The sequence below is a fragment of the Cibotium barometz genome, chromosome 64, assembly GCF_041138505.1.
Source record: "Cibotium barometz isolate CiBa-2024 chromosome 64, ASM4113850v1, whole genome shotgun sequence".
Taxonomy (NCBI): Eukaryota; Viridiplantae; Streptophyta; class Polypodiopsida; order Cyatheales; family Cibotiaceae; genus Cibotium; species Cibotium barometz.
Window position 1 is genome coordinate 16,438,407 of NC_141109.1, and position 26,329 is coordinate 16,464,735.

Genomic DNA, 26,329 nt, shown 5'->3' on the forward strand with positions numbered 1-26,329 from the left:
GTACTGATGCTACTAATTCCCATAGGGTCACCCGAGACCTCTTCAGCTTTATAGTTTAAAAGATACCTTTGAAAAATCGACACTCATATCAAATTAGAAAAAAACTTCAGTGTAATATTATAAACACTTGAAACACAATATCATAAGTAACTAATAAATCTAACTCACTACTAAAGTAATATTACCTAGGTTATTTTAATTAAGTCCATTATGTATCAATAGGAGTCTCCTATAGTTCACTGGTCCCTAGAAGGTTGTCCATTTTGTATTAATACTAGTTTTCTATAGTTCCCTAGAAGGTTTTTCTTCAAGAGTTTATTATGTACAAGCATGGTGTGGTGAGGTGAGACTTTCCATGAGTTCTCATTGGAATGTAAAAGCACTTGAATATAATGGTTTGGAATAGCACTCTATTTCTTCTTGAAGTCTTGAGATAACTTGTTGTTGAGAAAACCGACCATTTTTTATGTCAACTAAATAGAGCCAAGAATGAGCACATGCATTGCATAAAAGTTGTAACTCCTAAAGTGCGAACAACACCCAAGCACCTATTGTCTCATTGCAACAGAACTTCTCATGTGAAGTGTGTGGAAGATTTTAAAAAAAGATACCTTATAAGTACACATAGTTTTAAAATGAAATGCTAGCTCCATTTCTAATTAAAGTCAAAGACATTGAAGCCCAAAAAAAATTGCATCTCCTAGAATTCTAAATCTAGAGACCATCCCTTATATTATGCAACATTTTAAGTCATGCTCTTGGGGTATAATAAAGGTTGATGTGATGCATGAAGAAAATTTTGCGTTCTTTTCTTACTATAAACATGAGAAGTACAAAGATGTGTTTCATCAACTTATATGTTTAAGCCTACAATGTATCATGGAAAGTTCATAATAGCAAATACTTTGATAGATAATTAAGCATACTAAGATTATAGCAATGACTATTAGCTTGGGCATGCCTTAAAACTTTCATGTGTGCAACATTGAAAACTCCAAGTATTCACCTCTAAGCTTGTTCTGCATGATTTTACAACAACCTACTCTTGTGTATCAAGATGTCTTGATGCAAAACCATATTTGGTAAGTACTTCTTAGTTCAATATGAGTAAGTGATAAAAGATTACAAGGTGTCCTATTTAGAAGCCCAGAAATTCGATCCCACCTCTCATTGTACCACACAAAAGATGATTGATCCCATCTAATATGTTGTCCCAGTTGCTAAATAATAAAGAGCTCTACTAGTGCTATAGGTGGGGGGGGGGAGAATTATGGATGCAATATGAGAAGAGTATGGGGATGCTAGGTTCCCTTTTTTTTTGTTGAGAATTGAACTGTTCCTTTGGTATGTGTAAAAGGATGATTGTTTTACATGTAGATGGATAGCATACTAATATAAATATGACTATATTTCCCCAAAACAAAGATTATAAGGTGTCCATGCAACTAGAACGTGAGTATGTCACACTATGTACTACGGATATAAGCTTACAAAGGGAATCTAGGCTTTTGGATGGCCTGACGTTCAAGAGCGTCACGAGCTTGCAGCTTCAAGAGCTTGCGAGTTATAATGTTTGTACCCTTTCTTATTGGGTCATATCGTGCTATACAACATCTCTACGATGCTATGTAAAGAGAGGCCATAATACATGCCATCATACGACTGGTGCTATGCTTACGTCATGCTCAAATGGATGCTCTCTCTATGTTTTCTTGGCTATCATGGGCACCCAACATCAAGTATGCCTATAAATACTCGAGGGAGGGGCAGCTTGTGTTCTCTGAGATTCGTAGCCATGGCTTCGTTAGCTTCAGCTCACGCATTCACCTTGCATTCATCCAGCCAGTCTCGCCTTTGTGTGGGTGAGTCGCCGTTTCTCAAGGTGCGTTGCCCTTTTAGGGGGGTCCGTGATAGTGCCGGCGTAGGCTCGAGAACGCGTTTAATATGGAGAGCAGAAGGGTATAAGGAATCTGAGGTTGACAAGGGTAGTAGAGTTGATGTGAGAGATGGACGTAGGGAGGATGGATCACTTAATCTGGAGAGACGAGAGTTGCTAGCTGCATCAGTAGCGGGTGTGTCGACGTTGCTGAGTTACCCAGCAGTGTGTCGACGACTGGTGCTATGCTTACGTCATGCTGCTTGCCGGAGTCGGCGAGTGCGCCGAGGTGTTCACGCCGAGTCCGGGCTCGGTGCTCAAGGTAAGGAAACCGGCGAACAAGGTGGACGCTGCCTATATTGCGAAATACAACAAGGCCGGATACTGATCCGCGCAGCTTCAAGCAGCAGGCCGACGTGCACTGCGCGTTTTGCAATGGGGCGTATCCGTCCCCGCAGAACAGCAGCGCCGAGCTCCAAATACACTTCTCCTACACCTTCTTCCCGTGGCATCGCTACTACCTCTACTTCCACGAGAAGATTCTAGCCAGCCTCATCAATGACCCGTCCTTTGCCCTCCCTTTCTGGAACTGGGACGACCAGAAGTTTGGCGGTAACGTCATGCCTGCACTGTTCACCCAAGCCCAGACCTATCCTGCCCTCTACGACGAGAAGCGCAACCAGAACCACTTGCCCCCCTCCATCAACACCCTCAGCGTCTCCGACACCTCTGCTAACCTCACCGACAGCCAAATCATCGCCGACAATCTCAGTGTCATGTACCAGTCCACCGTCAAACCCACCACCGCCACCCTCTTCATGGGAGCAGCCCCCCTCTTCGGGTAAGCAATCAGCGCCTCGTTAATTAGCGGCTAGACATGAAGTAAACCTACCAATCGTAGACTGTAGTAGCCTGGAAACAGTACTCCAGGTGATGCTCGTCGTCTGCTAAAAGTGCAGGACTAGCTGTAGCCGGGGCCTAAACTTAGAATCATGACGGGCTAGTGTAAGTAGCGTGTGGATTCTGATGAACGTATGTATTTTTATAATTTTAGTGTAATTTTCCAGGGATTACAACGATGAAACTTCTGGAGGTACATTGGAGCTATCCCCCCACACGGCCATCCACATATGGAGTGGTGATCCTAGGGAAACCTACGGGGAGGACATGGGCAACTTCTATTCTGCTGGGAGGGACCCCTTGTTCTATAGCCATCATGCAAATGTTGATCGGATGTGGACCGTGTGGGATGCACTGCCGAATCGTCGCAAAGATCTTTACACAGACTCCGACTTCCTCAACTCCTCATTTGTGTTTTACAATGAGAAGTCAGAGCTGGTGCAAGTGTATGTGAAAGACTGCCTGGATACTAAAAAGCAGCTAGGGGTCACTTACCTGATAGGAAGTAGCCATCTAATGAAACATAAAATTAAAAATAGACTCCTAAGCTTCCACACTAAATCCATTTAAATATAACCTCGTAAGGATTTATCCTAAGTAATTGAGTAAACAAAATCTCACCTTGATCTCATAGAAAGGACCATCTACCATTATGAATAATATGTGGCATGTGCTCTCTAGAATATTCTAATATGCAATTAGAATATCGGGACCATGGTGTGTACAAAAGGTAAAAATTATCCGATCTCAAAACGTTGATATAAACGTTGATGTGCACACACTACATTGCAATGTTTATATCATGGATTATTCTAGTGATACAACAACACTAGAAAGATGCTCACAGGCTACAGTAGTGACCATCTGTAGCATGTGAGCATCCATTGCCTAAAAGGTGAAACTCAACATCAAGTATGCCTGTAATAAGAGGAGGTCGATGGAGGGAGGGAGGGGCAGATTGTGTAAATACTCATCTTATGCATTCACCGAGCTCCAAATTCACTTCAACATCTTCCCTTGGCATCGCTACTACCTTTACTCAAGGGCTTCAGACTGCAAGGGCTTTTGGGGTTGTTGCACACAGGTGTGGCTGCTTTAGGAGAGAGACCTTGTCATTCTCAAACATGTGGCTATTAGCCTATTAATCAAAATGAGTATTTGCATAGAACCTACTTCTTCAAATCCCCTATGTGTTGTTTTTTGAGCAGCAAGATGAACTTTTTTATGTGATTCCTCTAATAAGTGACCCAATTACGCACATTTATTAAATAATTACTCTTAATTGGGCCTGTGATTAGTGACCCAATTAAGCACGTTTGATTTAAACTAAGCCTAGTCCCAATGTGATAAAAATGTTACTATGACCAAGCTAGACATTAAGCAAAACATACTTTAATCTTAACAAATTGGAAACCTAAACTACTCAAGTAAGCAAGAATCAGCATAATGAAGCAAATAAAAGAGAAATTATTAATCAAAATAAATCACAAATAATCTATTGCTCACTCATTTTAGGGCTTCTTGAACCTCTTTAAGGAAAATTTAACAATTTTCTAGCTTTTAATCATCCAAAACCAACATGATTAAGCAAATAAAAAAGAAAAGATTAATCAAAATCAATCACAAATAATCTATTGCTCACTCATTTTAGGGCTTCTTTAACCTTTTTAGGCAAAATTAAACAAATTCCTAGCTTTTAATCATCTAAAATCAAATCAACACAAAATAGCACATTTAATAACATTAAATATATACATTTTTTGTGATGCAATACTAATCAATGCCGAGAGTAGGAGCTCGGAATAACAAGCACAATAAATTGAACGTAGGGAGAAAATGTCCAATTGAGGGGGTAAAGACCTCGGCATCCTAGAAGTCCTATCTTAGGTGGTGAAAAACCAAAACATACCTCCCAAGTGTCACACAAAACCCGAGCCCACAAATAAAAACTCATCGTTTCCACTGAATGTCCAAGTCCAAACCCATGGCCATGAGTTGTGTATTCACAAGAGCAATGTTTATACTAGTTGAGTCCCAAAAAATCCCATAAGAGGTTGTTTCCACATGGACTAGATGCTATTCATTTAAAAGGTAGAGTTGACAGCTATTCTAACAAAGCTTGTCAAGATTCATGTTCAACAATGAGAGATAATGAACTAGAAGATTTTGATTTTGAAGCTGGACAAGGACAACAAACTATATATGTTAAATATCCAAACGAGAGGCCCTTTTAAGATCTTATTCTATGCCGGTCTTAAGCTCATACTTGAATTCTTTCAAAATTTTATGGACTATTTCTACTCTCTCTACAGAACTCACCCATTCTTGAAAACAATGAAATAGATTACAACCATATCTTGCTTGGGTATAGATAAGAATCTACAACCCTTCTTGCTAAGTTTGAATCTATAATGATTTCTTTGTGATTGAAACTTGCATAAAGTGTGTCTAAAATACAAATGGGGCATTCAGGTATCAATCATGCCTTTGAAAGTGATGTGTATGTATCCGGGTAAGCATCGAAGATGATGGTAATAATATAAAATCACTTGCTCTTTTGGATCCATGTTCCTATCAGAGCAAAGCACTCATTAGGTGAAATTTGGACTCAAAAAGGGCCCTATAATAAAGTATTAAAAAAAGAATGGTCCAACCAATGAGAGAGCTAAGATTCAAGATATCCATGTAACATGGATCTTTTTGAATCTTCTACCACCAACTCTGACAAGTTAAAGTTTCTCAAATAAAATATTAAGAGGTTTATATTAAAATATAAGGAAGTGGAAGATGTAGCTTATACTCTCTTAACAACAAGGTGATTTGACTGTAATTCAAAAAAATTATCTTCTTACTTTTCGTTTCCCCCCTTTTGTTTACTCTTTTTTCAAGTTCCTCCCTCCCCCTCTTCCCTTGCCTCTCTTTTTTCTACTCCTTTTACAACTCTTTCATTTCCACTTTTTTTGTTTCCTCTTTTTTTTAGTCCCCCCTCCACCCCACCCCCCTTATCCCCTCGTCTCTCTTTTCTACTATTTATTCGAATCTACCATAGCTTTTGCGTTTCTCCTTCTTTTGTTAGGAAAATATTTACAAGTATGTTGCTTAGTCTACTAGCCTTCAAGTCTTTATGATTCTAATTTTTTATGATACCTTGTTGATGTTTATGTCATTATTTGATTAGTTTTTTAGGTTCCAAGTTACTGATAATGCGTGTTAAGTTTAAGCTTTCTATTTTGAAGTTTTTGTGCTCAAAAGGTTTGCTACTCAGAATTTCTTTTGAGTAAGAAATAATCACTCTTTAGGTTTTTAATTAAGTTTAGACTTTACATTTGGAGGGTAAACTTTCATGATGTTTGGCAGGATTTTCTTAAAGTAGGTAATAATCAATCTTTAGGTTTTTAATTAAGTTTAGACTTTAGATTTGGAGGTTAATCATGCATGATGTTTTTAAGAGTACATAATAAGTAGTGTTTAGGTTCTTTTGGGGAATACACATTCTACTTTTTCAATCATCTTCCATTATATTTCTCTTTGCATGTTTGTGGCTACAAGTCTAAGTATTTCCTTAATTTGTCAACATCTTCTTTGAAGACCTATACGGTAACACATTTTACTTTTTCTTTGATTCTTAGTCTTATTTTTATTGTAATGTCTATTATATGCATATATTTCTTTTAATGGAAAACAAGATCTAAACTATTATCCTTTTGTACGTGCAAATGCCAGAAAGATGAAAGGCTATAAGTTCTTTATTTGGGAACAGTAAATATATATAATATTAACAAATCCAATCCTTTACAAAAAGTTCATTTACAATTCTTCTCTTGAATACATCAGAATCATCAGCCAGAGGGGTCCTTCTCCAGTCCAAGATCTTTCAACTTACAATTAAGTAGCTTGCATATGAGATCCCACCTTTCCTCTTACCAAACAAAGGAAGACTGATCCCAAGAGATATGATGACCTGATTGCATATAGGCAATCATCATGGCTTCATAAGTACATCCTTTGGGACATTGCTTCTCTAAAACTTTCCCACCTACCCAGATCTTTACAACTAGTCTTGTTCCTAGAGGATTCTCAATGAAATCCACAAAGGTGTAGGTAGGCTATTTTTCCTTTAGGTACCATCTTCTAATCTTTGAACCAAACTTACAAAGCTTTTCTCTCATATCATGTCCTGAGTAACCCTGCATAATGTCAATAGTTAGGAAAAACCTAGTATGTACAAGGGTGTGCCAATCTGTGGAACAGATCATCTGATACACGTCTGTTTTGCAGGGTTTGGATTAATTGAAATATGTCAGTATCATGTAACTTTGGGGTAACCATCCCAACACATCAGATTCATCACTTCCTTCCATCTACCACATAGAAAGTTACAAATGGGAGAGCTTGTAATTTTAAGAGGAGCATAGGAAAACTTGTCTTTCCAATTCAGCCCAAACCATCTGCTTTTTTGAAGGACATGGGAATCTTCCACTAATTCCTTTAACATTCTAGGCCATGACTCTTCCTAATGTAGACATTTGGGAAGATGCAGGATACTAATGCCACCTTCAGTCCTTGGCATACTCAGCTTGTCCCAACAAGTAAGCCAAGCTACCACTCTCCTGCTGTGCTGTTACTCCTATTTCTCCATAGAAAGTCCCTTACAAGTCCTTTAATTTTTTTCACTGGCTTTACCAAACCTGAGCACAGGGCTCTCAAACATGATGTAGGCATTTAGAATAACATTGTAGATGATTAGCCTATCATGAATTGGAATCCTTACCCCTCCCATTTCATCAATTTTAATTTGTTCAATTTTAGGGTGAGTCTCTCTAGGGCCCAATCAGTTATGTTTTGTTCTGTCACCTCCACCCCAAAAGGAATTCCCAGGTGTAGCCTAATGATTTGACCTCTCTGAATCACCTCACATCCCCATCTTTCTCGACAAACTAATTATCTCGGATTTCTGAATGTTGCCTTTGGAGCTCGAAACATCGGCAAATTTTTGTATGATGCATAATTCCTGCCTCAAATTATCATTATCTACGCTCAGGAAAAAAAAAGAGTCATTAGCAAAACATTGAATTACCAACTATTCACTACTCCTAAGCTTTAATCCAATGACTCTCCCTTTTTCACTAAGGAGATAAATTATTGAAGACTTTATATCTTAGAGGTCTCTAGCGCACTTGACATATAAAAATGTTTAGATAATATGCCTTACATAATGCTATGAAAGACCATGCTAACAACGGTAATGCAAGAACAAAAAAAGCAGATGTGGGGGAGTCAATTAACAAGATCTTTCATTTTTGTGAAAATAAATATTGGAAGTCCAGTGCGTTGAAACAATTTTTATAATGACTACACTACGAGTATTTCACAAGTCCATGAAGGATTCATGGGAAGATTTTAATATCACACATTATAAAGTATGTATATAATTCAAACTTTTAAATATAACAAGCTAAAAAACAACATTTATAATCATTAACATACATCATTATTATTTTTTAGCACATCATTTACAATCACCTCCCTTAGTTTATTAAGGAGTATTGAATTCCAGTAATTTGATCAACTCAAGAAGGAATGGAGAAGTCCCATTACTAGGCTAGGAGTGCATATTTTTAACATACACAACATGGTGGCGGAGAAAATAGTTTGAAAGAATTGTTTCAATGGTTCTACATAAGAATTTTACAATGATTAAGGATTAGACACCAAGTACAAAAGCTAAAACCCATGATAGCAATTTGAGTAGCACAAAAGGAAAAAAGAAGAGATGCATATAAGAAATCAAATGCAACACAAAGACATGTAGAGTGGAGGGCAAAAAATGTATGTATAAATCAATGGTGGATTGATCCTACCATCATTTAAAGGTTGTGAGACTTTGTCAGCATTCGATTCCACTTTGCAAAAGAGGCCACATTGTAGAGATTTGTGGTTAACCTTACAGGTGTATGTGGTCTTGTAGAACCTAAATCTTGCATGAACATGTTTTATGGCATCTTCACATTTTTACTAATCCTCTTTAGCATTATACCTCACCATGTAGTGCTTACCATGAGCTCTTTGGATCTTCTATCCCAAATACAAGGGCATCTGCAATGTATGAAAGAAAATACTCTGCCCTAGAAGCCTGTAACCTAGAAGAAAATCCAAAAATTTTCAAGGCTCAATGTTTCTCTAATAGTATGATATGTTTTAAATTTAATAAGAATAGGAGAGCCGCTAATGGACATTGTTATTCCTTTGAAAGTAATCATCTCGAGCTCTATGTCTTTTATATATTTGTGATGGAAAATCAACAACTTTAATTATGCAAATACTTTATGTAGTGTGCCAATGCAGCATCTTTGCCATGGCCATTTTATCTCTTTCCTTTTGCTCGAAGAGGAAAATCATCATGCTCAACACTAAGCTACAAAAAAAAAAATACAAATTTAGTACCACATATATAATATCCTAAAAACATACATAATGTTTAACATAACTTGCTATCATATATATATATATATATATATATATATATATATATGGATTTTCATAAAAAACCAATATATTATTATTCCATAGATTAGTTAACAACTTCCTACAGTAGTATCCTTCTCTTTAGTTACATCAACATCACCCTGTATAAATTTTGGTGCACCCTAATCCGATATCTTAAGTTGCTTTTAAATTTTAGAGAACTCTTCTTCTCTTCTCTTTGTAGCTTTTGGCTTTTCTATAGCCTACCTCTAATGCATTCTTAAGATCAGCATACTTTAATAAGACATCCTCAAGAGCAGCATACTCATCGCCATCGTGCTCAACATTTAACCGTTCCTCATCCCACAAGAATTGGCAAAACAATAAGTGCTAGTGTATTATCTTCTCGGATATTAAACATTACTTGTAAGTAGTATAATAAAACACACTCCTCGCCGTAAAACTTAAAACAAGGAAGAACTAAAATAGCCTATATCACTTTTTCATGCTACATTGACATCCTCTTTAGATTGTCGTATTGTGCTGAATTTTATCTTTATTATGTTCCTCTTCTAGTGTTATTGCATGCTCATCCTCTTGATGTTCCTCCTCCATGTGAAAGTGCCCCCTGAAAAACTACTCACTCATCCTTGTTTCTTCTTGGCAATGCTAGCTCAACACCTTTCTCTAAAGCATATATTTTCTTCCATGCCATGGATAATGCTTCACAACCAATTTTGTTCGATCTCATAGCTTACTGAATTTTTTATTAATCTTTTACCTATCATTGTATTCAATTGAAAGATCTTGCTTACGCACATAGGTCTTTGATGAAAACACCATATTGGGGAATATGGGAATTTCTTAGTAGTTTGGGATACGTGGTCAAATCTTTGGATTAATCATAACTTGAACATCGTTACTCCAAATTGAGCGCTCTATAGCTCACTAGATTCCATTTTCCAAGCGCTTTCCAACAATAGGTCACATGATATGGTTTTGAGAAACTTATAGGCATGTTTTCCAGGTCCCACCTTTTTAGTATTCAAAAAATGGGAGTTGGGAAATTCCCAAACTCACGAATATAGTGTTTGAAAGTGATAAACTATCTGGATTGAACATTGGTAAAAACTGTGACAATGATAATGGGATCCAGCTTGTACTGAAAAATCATAAACGTTTTCTTCTACTGATGTTTCTGCCAACCATAAACATCAAAATTCATAAGCAAATCTAAAATATTGACATATTTAGAAAAACAACTCTAAAGTATAAATAGCATGTTTACCTTGAGGTTGGATAGGATCCCCTTAGATCAATAGAGAAATTCTATTTGGCTACATTTTCTTAGAGTTGATGTAAACTATGTAGCATGCAATGAAGGTGCAAATAAATCTTAAGGAATATCCATTACCTTGGCAAAACTCTACATTTTTTGTAAAAATGGACACTACTTTGCACACCCAGGTTACTCTTTAGTAGAACCTGGCATCTATGGGCACCCTAAATAAGTATAGAACCTTTGGGAACTTTGAATAAGTTGATCAAATTTTCTTCATAAATGTAATGCCTTTCTAGAACACTAAAACGTGATATAGGCTTCTTAAGCATGCTACTTTGCCTAGATTGCATTTTAGGGTACCTCTAGTCTTCATGAAGGTATGCATAATCCATTTCATGAAGGTATGTCTAGTCTTTATGAAGGTACTTATAATGCATTTTCATTGACAGTCGAGATCCTAAGCCTCTAAGTAGGCATATCTTTGCAATAGGATAGGATCCCCTTGGAGCAATAGAGAAACTCTATTTGGCTACATTTTCTCAAAGTTGATGTCAATTTCTTAGCATACATTTAAGGTGCAAATAAATCTAAAGGAATATCCATCACCTTTTCAAAACTCTACATTAAACAAAAAAAAAAGAAGGGCACTACTTTGCACATCCAAAGTACTTTCTAGCAAAAACCTAGTATCTATGGGGCACTCAAAAGTACCCTAAACATATTATATGCTGCTCAAGTGCATGTTGCTTTGGTGAGATCACATTTCAGGGTACTCCTAGTCTTCATGAAGGTACTTCTAAGTTGTGTAAGTTTATAATTTTTGACAATTGAAATTATAGTTTGAACTTCACTATGCACTTTCACTTGATTCAACACCAATAACTTGTATGTTTTCTAAGACTTGGTCAAGAGGCTCAAGAAAATTTTGAACTTTATGTGCCCTTGTATAGAGAAAGAGAGTTTCAAGTCCTTTCTTCCAATGATGTATTTGCACGATAGTGTTTTTGTCACAATCATGCATATTATACCTTATGTCTCTCTATGATCCCATCCATTGTCAAGAATATCCATACAAATAAACATTATTTTTGTAAAACGAATATCATGCATATTATACCATATGTCTCTCTATGATCCCATCCATGTAATATCCATACAAGTAAACATTGTTTTTGTAATAAAAATATCTGTGCTGGAAAAGAGATCAATAAATACATTGGTTGGTGTGAACATTGTGATTCTAACAACTCTTGTTATTACTTGGGATTTCAAATTACATTGGACCTCTTGAAAAAGCTTGAAATGAAGACTCTCGATGCTCTAGCCACACTAGATAGTTTGCCATTTTGGGCTACTAAACTCAGATAGATCAAGCTTTTTGAGTGTACCACAAGTGTGTTTAAAAAAAATATCGTAGAAAAAAATACCATTGTGTGCAAGTGACCTTCCTGTCCTCCTCTTTTATTGTTGCTCACCAATGAAAGCATGCATAACAACAACGGTCCAATTAGCGATTCTATAGGTTGCCATTCTCTGTAAGATGATGGATAAACATCTGTAATTTAGTGTTTAAGAAAACAGTTTTCCTCAGCATTATATCACCAAATTAACATAAAGCCAATAACAATAGGTATATTCTACTTATGGTTTGTCTTGTTCTTTGGAAAACTCTTTGGCCACAACTCTCTAAATTGAGCTCCTTATGCATGGATACGTGCTGTATGTGTAGCTCCTTGATTTTGTTATTTCTTCCTTTCCTAAAGTTGATCACTCTTGCCCTTCAGCTTGAGAGAATCTCATTTTCAATCTTCTGCATTTTTCTTGATCTTGTTTACATGGATAGGTGTTGTATATGTAACTCCTTGATTTTGTTATTGCTTCCTTTCTTGAAGTTGATCACTCTGTCCTTTCAGCTTGAGAGAATCTCATTTTGAATCTTTTGCCTTTTTCTTGATCTTGTTTGTAGAAGAATCCAATTTCCCTTAATAGTATCCATTCTCCATGTTCATTATGTGTGTTTGTAGTACATACTAAAGTGCACAAATGAAGACATATGATGTGAGGCCATGGCAATGGTGAATGAAAAGAGAAAAGAATACAAAATGGGTAGGACACCAAAACCAATAGGCTTTAAAAAAGTTCAATCATTTACTATGCATCAGAACTCAAAAATGCATGATTGTCAGAACGTAAGGCTAAAGTATCTAAATGTACCTACCATTTGCTACTCTCTCTCTCTCTCTCTCTCTCTCTCTCTCTCTCTCTCCCCTTTTTTGTTTTTTCAAAATAAAAATTATATTAAAAACTGTTACAATTATGTTTTTTTTTGAATATTTCTCTATTTCTGAAATTGGTGGATAATATTATTTTTCAAACTCTAAAAGGCTTAAGAAAGAGCTCGGATTTTCCCGAATGACAAAAGAATATGTTCAAGCTCTTATAGAAGAATTGAATGCTAATGTTTTTGTGACTTCCTCTCTTCAATGCAACAAAGTTGTTTAGTCCATGTCACTATGCTGAAGAAGAAACATTAAGGGAAGCAAATGTAAGAAGATTGCTCAACAAACTTCTACAACATAATTAACCAAGTAAAGAAAATGTACTCTTATCGATAATAATGCTTGTGAACGAGTATTATTTGAATTGTTGATACTTTGCATCTTAATTGTGAAGGATTTTCAAAATGAGTTTCTTTCAAGTTGGAAGGCAAGAGTGATCAACTTTAGGCAAGGAAGCAACAACAAAATTAAGGATCTACATGTACAACACGTATGCATGCATAAGAAGCCCACTTAGAGAGCTGGCCAAAGGGTTTGTCAAAGAATAGGCTAAATTGTAAGTAGAATATACATATTATTGGTATCTTTATGGTAATTTGGTGAGGTAATTTGTTGAAGAGAACTAATCTTAAAGTCTAAATTTGTGTTTCAGAGATGTTTATCCATTATTTTACAGAGAATGGTAACCTATAGAATCTGTAATTAGATTGTTTGATGTTATGCACACTTTCATTGGTGAGCAATAGTACAAGGGGAGGAGCTGAAGGTCACTTACAAAGAATGGTGTTTTTTTCTATGATAGTTTTTTTAAACACAACTATGGTACGCTCAAAAAATCTTCTCTAGTTGAGTTTAATAGCCCAAAATGGCAACTACCTAGTAGCCAGAGTACTAAGAGTCTTCGTTGAAATCTTTTTTGAGATGTTCCACATAAATTGAAATCCCAATCTAGTAGAATCACACTATTCACACCAATCAATGTATTTATTGATCTCTTTTCTAGCATGGACATTTGTATCATGGTTATGGAAAAAACATTATCATGCACACATCATTGGAAGCCATAATTTGAAACTATTTTTTTCTATACAAGGGTACATAGAGTTCAAAATTTGCTTGTGCTTCTTGACTAGGCCTTAGAAAGCATGCAGGTTATTGATGTTCAAGTGAAAGTGCATGGTGAAGTTCAAACTATAATTACAATTATGAAAAATTATACACTTATATAGGTTAGAAAAGATTTATAAAATTAAAATATAAACTTGCCAGAAAGATTTTCATTTTCAAATGTAATGCGAAAGGTACAAGACAATGTTTTGTATGTATTTAAATTTTTGTATCTGTGTGAGTAGTGACATTTATATTGCTTTCACATTCAGGTACCAAAGAGAAAATAACAAACAATGACGTAAAAATCTAGAAAAGTCTTTAGTTTTATTGATTCGTGAGTAACAGTAAGTGTATTTTAGTTACAAGTAGTATTCAACAAGTCTTTAATTTTTATATACAATATACAAAATTTTCTTTGTTAGGCTCTTATAGACAATGTTCTATCGTGTTGGTGGTGCAGTCTCTCTAGTATCATCTACTTGTGGCTCTTCATCATTACTATTTGCCTATGGGTTGGACTCCTCCTTGGACACTTCTATTCCTGCTTTGGCTCAAAATATTGTTTTGGTTGCTCCTCATGTGGCTCAAGTTCTTGTGTTGGTTTTTGCTTTCGTGGCTCATAATCCTGCTCAAGCTCTGTCTGAGGTAGCTCGGGCTCCTTAGGCTATTCCATGGCATGATGCTCCACTCCCTTTAGTTCTTCCTTAGGCTCTTCTTCATGCTCTCCCTTTGGTTGACGCTCTGGCTTGGATTTCATTTTGCTTTGTCTTTAATCTTGTTTCTTTTTGGTTCTTCTTCACTTACATATTCTCCTTCACCCACTTTAGGCTCTTCTATAGTTGATTTTAGATCATGTTTAGCACCTTAGGATTTCTATCCAGCAATATAAGTTTCCTCTTCTACAACCACCACTAATACAGTTTCCAAAAGTTTTAATATCAATTTGCAATGGAACAATTGTATGTCCTCATGTTTTACATCTTTAGCTTGTATTATAAATATATAATCAATAATAAATATAAAAAATTCATTATATTAAATTTTGTGAGGAAATGTAAAAAGACTTACATTGAGTTGTCCTACATCAAGGGAGATGTAAGCTTGAAGAATATAATTTTCATTAAAAAGTGTTCTCCATTTATAAGAAAACATGTCTTGTTACTCTAAACACCATATTGGGGAATATGGGAATTTCCCACAAGTTTGGGACACGTGGTCAAAAGTTTGGATTAACCATAACTTGAACACCACTAATCCAAAATGAGCGCTTTATAGCTCTTTAGATTCCATTTTTCAAGCGCTTTCCAACGATAGGTCATATGATAGGGTTTTGAGAAACTTACAAACATGTTATCCATGTCCCCTTTTTTAAGTATTCAAAAATGGGAATTGGAAAATTCCCAAATTCACTAATATGGTGTTTCTACTACCTATTTAATTTATCCACATTATTGTGAATGATGGCATGAATCTCAATTGTCAAATATTGAACAACGATATACTTACTTGATTTTTTGTATACGACCAATACTCATGCAAGATTTCATCCTCCATAAAAAGTTCCAATACAGAAATTATTCTCTTACAAACAGTTAAAAAGTATTGATGCTATAAGTAGTGTCACCACTTCAAAGAAATAAAAAGTCACAACTTATTCTTATGTCTACTGAAAATATTACATCTAGATGGGAGTTTGGTGTATATTTTAGAGAGTATGTTTGATGCCATCCTAACTCAAGCACTACTAGACTCCAATGTCTCCTATAAAATAAATATAATACCACATTAGATGGAGAAACATATTTGTATGCAAATACTCAAAAAATATAAATAAATAAAGCTATCAACCACATATGTTTGGTGGTAGGAAAAAATGATGGCTATTGTAATTAAAGAGTCAAAATATGTAAACCATGGTTGTAGATCAGTATCCATGTGGTTAGATGACCTTAGGAAAGGAGATATAAGGGGATTCAAAAAAAAAACAATTCATCACCATCTGCGAGATTTGACCTCATGAATCTCATGCATGCAAAGATAATTTTGTCATAGTGGCTTCTCCATGAACCATTTTCAAAGCTTGGATGTAATATCTTTCAAACCTAAGTATACCAATTCCATCATCTATATGTACATCAAATAGAGTACCAATGTCTTGTAGTTTTTGTTCCTTTAAAAAAAAATAAAAAATCATACAACCTTATCTTTTCACGTTGCTAGAGATCGGTGATGGCATTTTGGGTTTTCTCTGCACACACAGCGGCCACCTGCTTCCAAATACATTGTCAACTCACCATGTTGTTGAAGGGCATTGAGTTCTCTCCTTCACATTAGGTCCTACACATGTGTTGCATACTATGTCTTTCTCATTCTATGCTCTACTTCTTCACGTGCATGAATCTTTGTCGTGTTTGGCTATGGACGACGAATTGTTACGCTTGCTGCTTTGCTGTATGTTTGCTACTTGTTTACAGTGCTACTTGAGCTACATCTCAATTGCTTATGTGTGGTGTCTTTTCTGTTGTTAATGGGTGGCTCTACACGATGATGCTCATAGTCCTGCACATAAACTAACGTGGATGTGTTGTTTCACTTCTTCCTTTTTATTTAACTCTTTCACTCTTCTTTTTCACAAATTCTTTTCTGTCTCTATGCTACTGTCGGGCTTACTATTGTGGAGATTTACTTCTCCCATGCTATTTCTCGACTTTCTCTTTGAAGGCTACTCGTGTTGTAGGTGCTTTCGCTACCCTATGGGAGATGCAGTAACTGCACAGAAGTTGCCTTTGATGTGCATTTATAACCTGTGCAAACAGACCATGTTATGGTCCTCTTGCTGCTATGAGCTATGCATTAATCTCTAGATGGCTGCCCTTGATTGGTTGGACTTCTTGTGTTAATATCTCCTCCTTGACTATGTTGTTGTTGACTCAAGGGTATAAAAAACAGAAACTCTCTTGCCCCAAATGTTCACTTTCTCTATCTCTCTCAATTTGAGATAATGATCTCTAGTTCATGCAAACAAGGAGGAGAGATGGAGTTTCTGTAAGATTCCTCCCTCCAAATTTTGATGATGTAAAGATGTAAGAACCTCCTCTTTAGTCTCTTGTAATCATCCCCCCTTTCAGAATGGAAAAAGATCTTGTTTAACCCTGTTTAGAGATAATAAAAATTTGAAATATTTTTGGATCAGCATTTTCTTCCAGCCAATAGGAAGTGATCCCCTGAAACAGAATTTTAATCAAAAATTTCTAAGTTGCATTAGATTTGGATAGATTTGGACAGTGGGTGAACCAAGGAGTCCCCTAGTTCAAAGTTCTAAGCCTTATTAAATTATTTTGAATTTAAAAATGTGATTTCCTTAACCAAAAAGGTTGGAAAATAAAATTAAACACCATATTTGAGAATTTGGGAGTCTCCCAATAGTTTGGGAATTTGGGAATCTCCCAATAGTTTGGGAATTCCAAATCAAAATGAATCCCGTGAATTTGGGAATTTCATTAATTTGGAACCTTGAATATTGGTGAAGTATATTTATTGTATATGTAGAAGATATTGATAAAATCTTAAATAGGTGGTGTTAATAAACACCTTATCTTTGGCAACCTCTCCAGCATGGAAGTCTTTAGCCTAATGATTCTTGTAGATTGGCTTTAGCCTTCAAGACAACATTTGGAGGGATTTTAATTTTTTTGGGAACTTTGGTAGCTTTTGTTATCCAAGAGAAAACAATTGTATCCACTCTCTCCCAATGTTGAGGGTCTTTCTTGTTGCACATCCAGTATTTATCCCAGCAATTCTAATATACCTCCTCATCTGTAGCATTTTGTCGACCACAAACTGGTGCCCAATATTGTATACAGATCTTTTGATAGTTGCTTGATTTTTTATTTGTATCAACCTCACTTTGTGCAACACCAAGCCATACTGGATATATTGGATCTGAAGGTCGAACAAGTACAAAGTCGTCTTTCTTGACATCTATCATTGGTTGAAATCCATCTTTTGGTCGCTTGCTGAGAGGACCACAGTAGTGGTCATTCAACTCTTCCAAGCCAAGAAAGTCATCCACATCATCTATGTCTTGAAATAATGTATCACCTTGTGTCCTTGGCCAAAAGTCCATGAATACTCTTGCTTCTTGGACATTTGGAGCTTGAAGTGCATCAAGCATGGTTTTCCAATAATCAATCACTGGTGTTATGAACTTTGTGTACTCTGCTTCAGGACCTTGTACACTTGACCATCTTTCCCAATACTTGAGATAGTCTTTGATTCCACTTACCACCTCTTGATGATCTTTAATATACTCAGACATGGGTAGCAAGGTTGGAAGACCCTTTGGAAGGGTAGGCTTTCCTGTTGTTGAGTCTAGACCATAGTTCAATACCGCCTTCTCTTGGCAACCATTCTACTGACTTAGGATGGATATTGTATTGCATTAGAGGTGTATCCCCTTGCATGTAGAAACGAAAGTGAAGTGGTTTTGAGTGACCAACAAGTGCATCCTTGGAGTCACATAGGTATCCTTCAATGTAACTCTTGAAGTCTGGTACATGTGTCAACAAAAAAGGAGAAGGCCTTGTTGACTGGCACAATTGAAAATGCCGCATAAGGTGAGGAAAAGTGAATGTCATGCTTGTTCTAAGCTTCTCTGAGAACTTGTTGAACATTGCATCAATGTCTTCATGTGTGTGACCCACCATGAGAAACCCAACTTGGATCATCTTGAAGGTCCCTCGTGCCACAAGCAATGATAAATATGCAAAGAGATAACGGTTTTTGTTTTCTGATCCACAATTATCTAGCTGTAGCAACAAGTTCTCTGGTAGTCGTCTAAAACCTTGTTGTCCATCCTGTAGTATTATGTCCTCCATTTGTGTAGTAGTATGAGAACCTTGTTGATGGTAGTCTAGTGCTTTCCTTGAGTTTAAAGCATTTAGCAACAAAGAGCTTGATCTTGGCATTCCATCTAGTTGTAGATCACCAGCTTCATGCCTGTCAAGTCGCTCCAAGTTCTTGAAACACAGAGACAATGAGGCAACTGTGAAGTTAGGATCATGGGGCCAAAGATCAATAGCAAAGTGCCCATATCTTCCTTCCCCATGCCCATGTGTGATCATGCCTGTCTGAAGGAAACTGGTAGTTGAGTGGATCTATCTGTCTCTTTTGATCGAACTCTCAACCTTGGGATAGCTGTCTTTTGTTGGTCCATCTTGTCATGTATGATGCACAAGTTCTTTTCAGGATTTAGCACAGATGCTAGACGCCATCCATAGTATATGTTTCGACAACTTTGTTGTTGCAGCATGTGACTTCGATGCTTCCTCAATAGTATGTTGCATTCTTCAAGGCATTTGGTTGCTGCAAGTTATTCTTTGATCTCTGAGCAGACACTACATTTGGAGAACTCGCTTGTCTTTGCTAAGGTGACATGCTTGAACTCTGTATTCCAAATTCGATTGAATGTGGACAAAGACATTTGCTTACATCCAATAGCATCTAATGTGGCATTCACTTCTCCCCATATGTCTATTTGCTTATAAACATCTGGGATGACCAATTGTGTCTCTCTGGAACCATCCTGCATGGTTCTACTTTTATGTGGCATTTGCTCTGCATTCTTCTCAATAAAGTCTCTCAAGATTGCCCTGCCCATTTGTGTGTGATCCCAAGCTGCTCTAATTACTCCTTTATTGCCATGCATTGCCCTCCTTACACCATTCTCAAAATGCAACCTATAGCTATAGAAAGATGTTTTGGGGATGCCATGCATCCCATACCATGCCCTACCGCATACAACTTTCCCATTGAATATAAAACTATATTTTCGTATACCCATATTGTCAATGCGGCATGATGACTCCAAAACATCATAAATATAGTTGGTACATTCTTCCAAACGTAACCCCTAGAAGTGCCTCCGCAATTGGTGTACTGCATCTCTATCAGCATATTGACAACACTTTGCAGGACAACAATCAATTGTAGCAACAAGTAAAACTGATTCCATTGAGGTTCTCAAGTTTGAAGCTTTGAGAGCAAGAATTCTAGGCCTTCTATTGATCATACAATATGATCTCTTATGTAAGAAAATGGATTTTGAACCTGAAATAAAGTCCTCAGTTTCCTCACACACATCTTTTATGCTCTCATTTGGAGATGTGAAAGCTTGTGTTTCCTGTTCATGTAGCAGTGGTGTACCATCATCAAAGGTGACCTGTTTGATAGGCCACCTAACCAAATTGACGCACTGAAGCATGTCACATGTGTCTGTCCCTGTAGTAGTTGGATCAAGGATCTGATCTACCACCACACCCACATCTTCTTCTCCTAATAGATCAAAGTTAATCACATCATATGGAAATGTTAAGAGAATAATCCCTGTTCCAACGTACTTCTCATTGCCTTCTGTCCAGAGCATCACTTTACGCTCTTTCCAACTTTGACGGATACTTGGAGTGTCCTCATCTCCAATAGCATTAAAATCATTAGAAGGTGGCACCGCATGATCATCATTAACAATCATGATGGCACCTATAACAACCACCACATCTTTCTTTTCCCACTTTACAAAACTACCCACTGCCTGAATGACCTTTGTTGCATTGTTGTTTGGAAATGGCAAGCAAGCTACATCATTTAGGCAGTTGTCGATAGAAACTGACAAAAATCCATCTCCAAGGACTTGCCCATGGCATGTGTCAGTTGGACGTATTGCACATACTGTTCCAAGTGCAACAACGTCTCGATCTATCATCAAATTGACACGATCCCCACAATGAAAGTCTTGGTCCATGTTGCCTGAGTAAGTGAAAAAATTTGAGATTTAATCATAAGCGATTGAGTGATCTTATATTCATCATAAGACATTTAATCATAAGAGATTGAGTGATCTTATATTCATCATAAGACATTTAATCATAAGAGATTGAGTGATCTTATATTCATCAAGTAATCACATAGCATCGATAATGAAAACATGCATTAATAGATGACAAGCTGAAGTATACATTGCAAAATTAGTGTAGTATTCCATTTTCCAACATCATCAGAGAGAGAATAAATTTAACCACATGGCCAAAACTTGTTTTCTCAATGAACATGGTAGTATATCCTTGATCTAGATTACTTGAGTTACTAGATAAAAAAGGTCTATGTAGTCATCATTACTTAGTTGAAATGGATGCTTTGACCATATGGCCAAAACTTCAATAGCCTATAATATATGCACATCATATCTTACTTTAGTATATATGCACATCATATCTTACTTTAGTATAAAAAGTATTCATGGTGTGTGTGATGGTCTACATAATGTTTTAGCCACATGGACAAATTCTCGCACGGCTTATCATTCTTAAGACATGGGTAGATCATCTGTTACTTTTCCATGGGAAGACAATTTACTGTGTGCTAGTGTAGAGAATGTTTTAGCCACATGATCAAATCCTATGAAAGCTTATTGTTCTTATAATATGTACAAATCATATGTTACTTTTCCATGGAAGACAATATATTGTGTGCTAGTGTAAAGAATGTTTTAGCCACATGGTTGAATCCTCTCAAGGATTATCATTCTTAAAACATATACGATCATACGTTACTTTTTTGCGGAGGACACTTTATTATGTGCTAGTGTAGAGTAGCTAGATGGTCCGATCCTCTCAAGGCTTATCATTCTTATAATATCTATAGATCATATGTTACTTTTTCATGGAAGACAATTTATTGTGAACTAGTGTAGAGAATGTTTTAGCCACATGGTTGAATCCTCTCAAGGATTATCATTCTTAAAATATACTTAGATCATATGTGACTTTTCCATGGGAAGACAATTTATGGTGTGCAAGTTTAGAGAATGTTTTAGCCACATGGTCGAATCCTCTCAAGGCTTATCGTTCTTAAAATATTTACAGGCCATATGTAACTTTTCCAAGGAAGACAATTTATTGTGTGCTAGCATAGAGAATGTTTTAGCCGCATAGTCAAATCCTCTCAAGGTTTAATGTATTGCAAGCATAGTATGAATAAGATTTGGTTGGTGCAAAGTTTATGTCCCTTTGGTAAGTAGAATAGTTATTAATATATTGGGAAGCACAAATGTTAGTGCATGCACAAGCAATAATTTTGGATCCAAAATTGAATAATCATATACCAATAGTTGGTATTATGGCCTAAATGTAGTGCACATTGTCAGTAATATACATCAAGAAGTAACTAATATGAGTTGTGTCAAATTAAAAAGTAGATTTGAAAAGAGTAGATAGCAAGATATGAATCGTATTTTATATGGCATTAATATTAGAATAGCCTCAACACCTCTTGAAATATCTATGTAGACATAGGAACTCTTTTAGCAAAGCAATAAATGATGCAAAATGAGTAATCCTATGTAACTAACTTATTACTTTCTATGTTGTCTTATAAAAAATATATCAATAAATTAATATTATATTTAATAACATAATATTTTAATATTTATTATTTAATAATATAACTTATTATCATAATATAAAATAATATTATATTATAATAGTATATTTTGAAATATAATAATATTATAATATTGTTCACTATAGTGGTGGATTTCTTGGAAACTCTAAACGACATTTGAGGCACTAGTTGCTATGGGCAATGATCCCTAATGGGGGTCTAGGAGGCAGCACCCTTGGTGGGGGTCTGGGGGCAACGTCCCTAGTCGGGGGTCCGGGGGGCAGCGCCCCCCGGTGGGGGTCTGGGGGCAACGCCCCCAGTGGGGGGTCCGGGGGGGCAACGCTTTCCGGTGGGGGACGGGGGGCAACACCCCCAGCGGCGGCGGGGTCCGGGGGCTGCCGGTAGTCCCCGGCCCCACAGTAAGACCTATGTGTGATATGAAAAAAAAATCGATTGCTTAATTCTTATTACGAACTTTGATAAAAGTGATTTTTTAAAGATAATTCCATTTATTGTCAAACGTCTATTTTTTATAAACGTTCTCATTAAATGTGATATATTCTTGAGAATATATGCTTCATTAAAGAAGATATCCTTTAACGATGTGAACCTAAAAGTGATTTTTTAAATAATTCCATTTATTGTCAAACGTCCATTTTTTATAAACGTTCTTCATTAAATGTGATATATTCTTGAGAATATATGCCTCATTAAAGAAGATATCCTTTACTGATGTGAACCTTTTCTAAGAATTTGAATTTGGCCCTCTCTTTCTATCTTCTCTCTCTTTGATTTCCCTCTTCTCCTAAAAACGTACTCTTCTTCTTGCTCGCACTTTCGACCCTGGTTTTTGTTCTTGCTCTCTGTGTGATGTTTTCTCTGCATTACGCCTCACCTAAGCTCTCTAATCAAAAGATTTAGTAGGATTTTGACCCTTCATGTATGTTTCATCTGCATATCTACTTCTTTTCATCTTCTTGTTTTTGTCTTCACACGTTAATCAGACGCTAATCAGAAGCGACTTTGCTAGCAAGCTTCGCCAACAACAACAGCCATTCACAATATTGACGCTAATCAGAACTTTGCCAGCAAGCATCGTAACCATAGCCATTTAAAGGTAGGCTCTTTGCCTCATGCATGTTCTTTGTTTTCTTGATTTTTTGGTTCATAATACTTAATTACATAATTAATCTTTCTTAATCATAATTAGCTTAGTAAGATAAATGAGATCATATAGTACTTTCATGACATAAAAATAAAAATATGGTTAACTTCACACCCAGTTTTCTTAAAATCGAGAATGTTTCTTGACTAAGAGCCTACTTGAAAAAACAAACAATGCAGAAATAAGAAAACAAGTATGAAACTAACCTTCAACACTCTTGTTATGGCAAAGATGCGACCTTGTCCCTTGAGAATGCTTCTGTCTTGCTGATTCTTCTTGTATGCTGCATTGACCTTGCTTGTATAAGCGTACTTCTATATACTACTTGCACTCGGTATGCAGAAAATAGTGATCTATCCATGTAGCACAATAGAGACTAATTGGACATTGTAGAATAATTCTCTATATATGTATGCATTTCACATGAAATGACTTTTTCAAGACACACATATACTTGTGCTTACAAAAGAGGTAACAAAAATATACTTCTGGTTATATGATGCTTCAAACAAAAGTGACTCTGTGGTGGCCAAAAGCCATGGTCAATATGAAAGCTTCTTTTTGAAATAGCCATAGGATATTGCCTTGTGGTCAAATCTTTGTACCTCAACTATTACACGTAACATGTTGTGTCTCTATTGCATATCAGACTAAAATCGGATGAAAGTAAGAAAATCATGCATACTTTCAATGTCACATAATAATATGGCTAAAATCCATGGGCACCTATGTTTGATTGTTACATGGAATTATGGTTAAAATCCATGGACACCTAGGTTATTAAGATGGTTCTTTTTGTGTTCTAAATTTTTTTTAATCATCTTATATCCAAGATCACTTGTACATTGAAAGGATTTAAGGAAGTTGGCCAAGTAGAGCTGTCTTCTAAGAGTAAAACCAAACATAGCAAAGTTTTTACCATATGGTCAAATTCTAGAAGACATCTCCTTCAAAAACCCATGCTACACATAGAATATAAATTATCAAATGGCCACTTTCATGACAATATGTCCACGATGAATCTATGACGATGTCTACATGAAATTTGGTATTACAAAAAAACCAAACGTTGTGGCATGAGAGTGTGGATAAAATCCATGCTCACTTCTGTATATCCATTAGTGATCTCTAACATTGGTGCTCTCCATTGTCACAAGATTTGTTCATATGGTCAAATTCTACCTTATAATTATTACATTCAACATTTTGGACACATAGGCTTTTGCCTTGTGGTCAAATCTTTGTATCTCAATTGTTACATGTAACACGTTGTCTCTCTATTTCATGTCAAACAAAATTTGAAATTATGGGAAAAAAGTAAGAATATCATGTATTCTTTTAATGTTGCATAATAGTATGGCTAAAATCCACGAGCACCTATGTTTGATTGTTGCATGGAATCATGGTTAAAATCCATGGACACCTAGGTTACTAAGATGGTTCTTTTTCTATTCTAAAAATCTTTTTCAATCATCTTAATTACAAGATCACTTGTATATTGAAAGGCCTCAAGGAAGTTGGCCAAGTAGAGGTGTTTTCTAAGAGTAAAACTAAACAAAGCAAAGTTTTTTCCACATGGTCAAATTCTATAGAAGACATCTCTTCAAAAGCCCATGAATATGAATTATCAATTGGCCACTTCCACTATAATAGGTCCATGATGAACCTATGACCATGTCTACATGAAAATTGGCATTACAAATAAACCTTTCATTGTGGCATGAGAGTATGGATAAAATCCATGCTCACCTGTGTTTGATTCTTGCATGAAATTATAGCTAAAATCTATGAGCACCTAGCTTACAAAGATGGTTCTTTTTGTGTTCTGAAATTGTATATGGATCAAGATCACTTGTATACGAAAAAGCCTCAAGGCTAGGTAGAGATTCCTTCTCAGAGTAAAACTAGAAAGAGAAAAGTTTTTGCCATATGGTCAAATCCTATGCATGCATATTATAATCATAACACTATTGAATAAGGTTTTGGCTGTCAAAACCTAATATTTCTATGCAATATCTTGCCATATGGTTAAATTCTAACTTAAACCCTTTCTATGATGATATTTGGACATACATTGGTCAAATCCTATGCATGCATATGGTAATCATAACACTATTGAGTAAAGCTTTGGCCATGTGGTCAAAACTTGAGATTTGTTTCTAATATATCTTATTTTTTGTACTTATGTAGGTTTAATCAATGGAAAAGAAATCTACTTTGGCAAGGAAGGAGAATCAAATCATTGATGGAGTGAGTGGGGATTTTGTGTGGCCTTGGTTTATGGATGTTTATGACAAAGAAAGAAAAAGGGCAAACAATGTCCTTTTATATGCTTCAAAGCTTGAGGATTCAACATATGATCAAGTTGGGATCATTGAGGGGCTGATGGATGGATGTGCTGGGAAGGAAGGGATCCCGTGTATTGTAGTAAAGATCAAGGGAAAGAACATTGAATACAACCTGGATCCCTTATCTTTTCAATCTACACATATAAAAGAGGATGAAGTATACTCTTTGAGAGCAATGGGTTGGAGCCTCCCAGAGGAGATATCAGGCACACAGGACATAATAGCTACATTTGAGTCTATCAAGCATAGTGAACTTCTTTTTCCTACAAAACATGGTGTTCGACCAAAGAAGAGGACAAAGATTCAAGATGCACAAGCACAATCAATAGCTTCAAACTCACAGGCTCTTGGTGTGAGTGTACCTCCTAACACTCCTCTAGACAACACAAACCAATCTTCAAAGGCACAAGTAATCCAAGCAACACCTTTGGTGTCACTTGAAGTCAAGGGTGTTGAAAGAACCTTTGA

At 36.2% G+C, this 26,329-nt stretch overlaps 1 protein-coding gene across 1 annotated transcript; it reads left to right on the plus strand.

Moving 5' to 3' along the window:
* The first annotated feature begins 1,795 nt into the window (after positions 1–1,795).
* LOC147603377 (polyphenol oxidase, chloroplastic-like) lies at positions 1,796–14,575 on the plus strand. Its single transcript, XM_086796948.1, has 4 exons — positions 1,796–2,072; positions 2,204–2,717; positions 2,944–3,281; positions 14,373–14,575. The coding sequence occupies exons 1-4, from the start codon at positions 1,796–1,798 to the stop codon at positions 14,573–14,575; spliced, it is 1,332 nt and encodes a 443-aa protein (XP_086653074.1).
* The last annotated feature ends 11,754 nt before the right edge of the window (positions 14,576–26,329 follow it).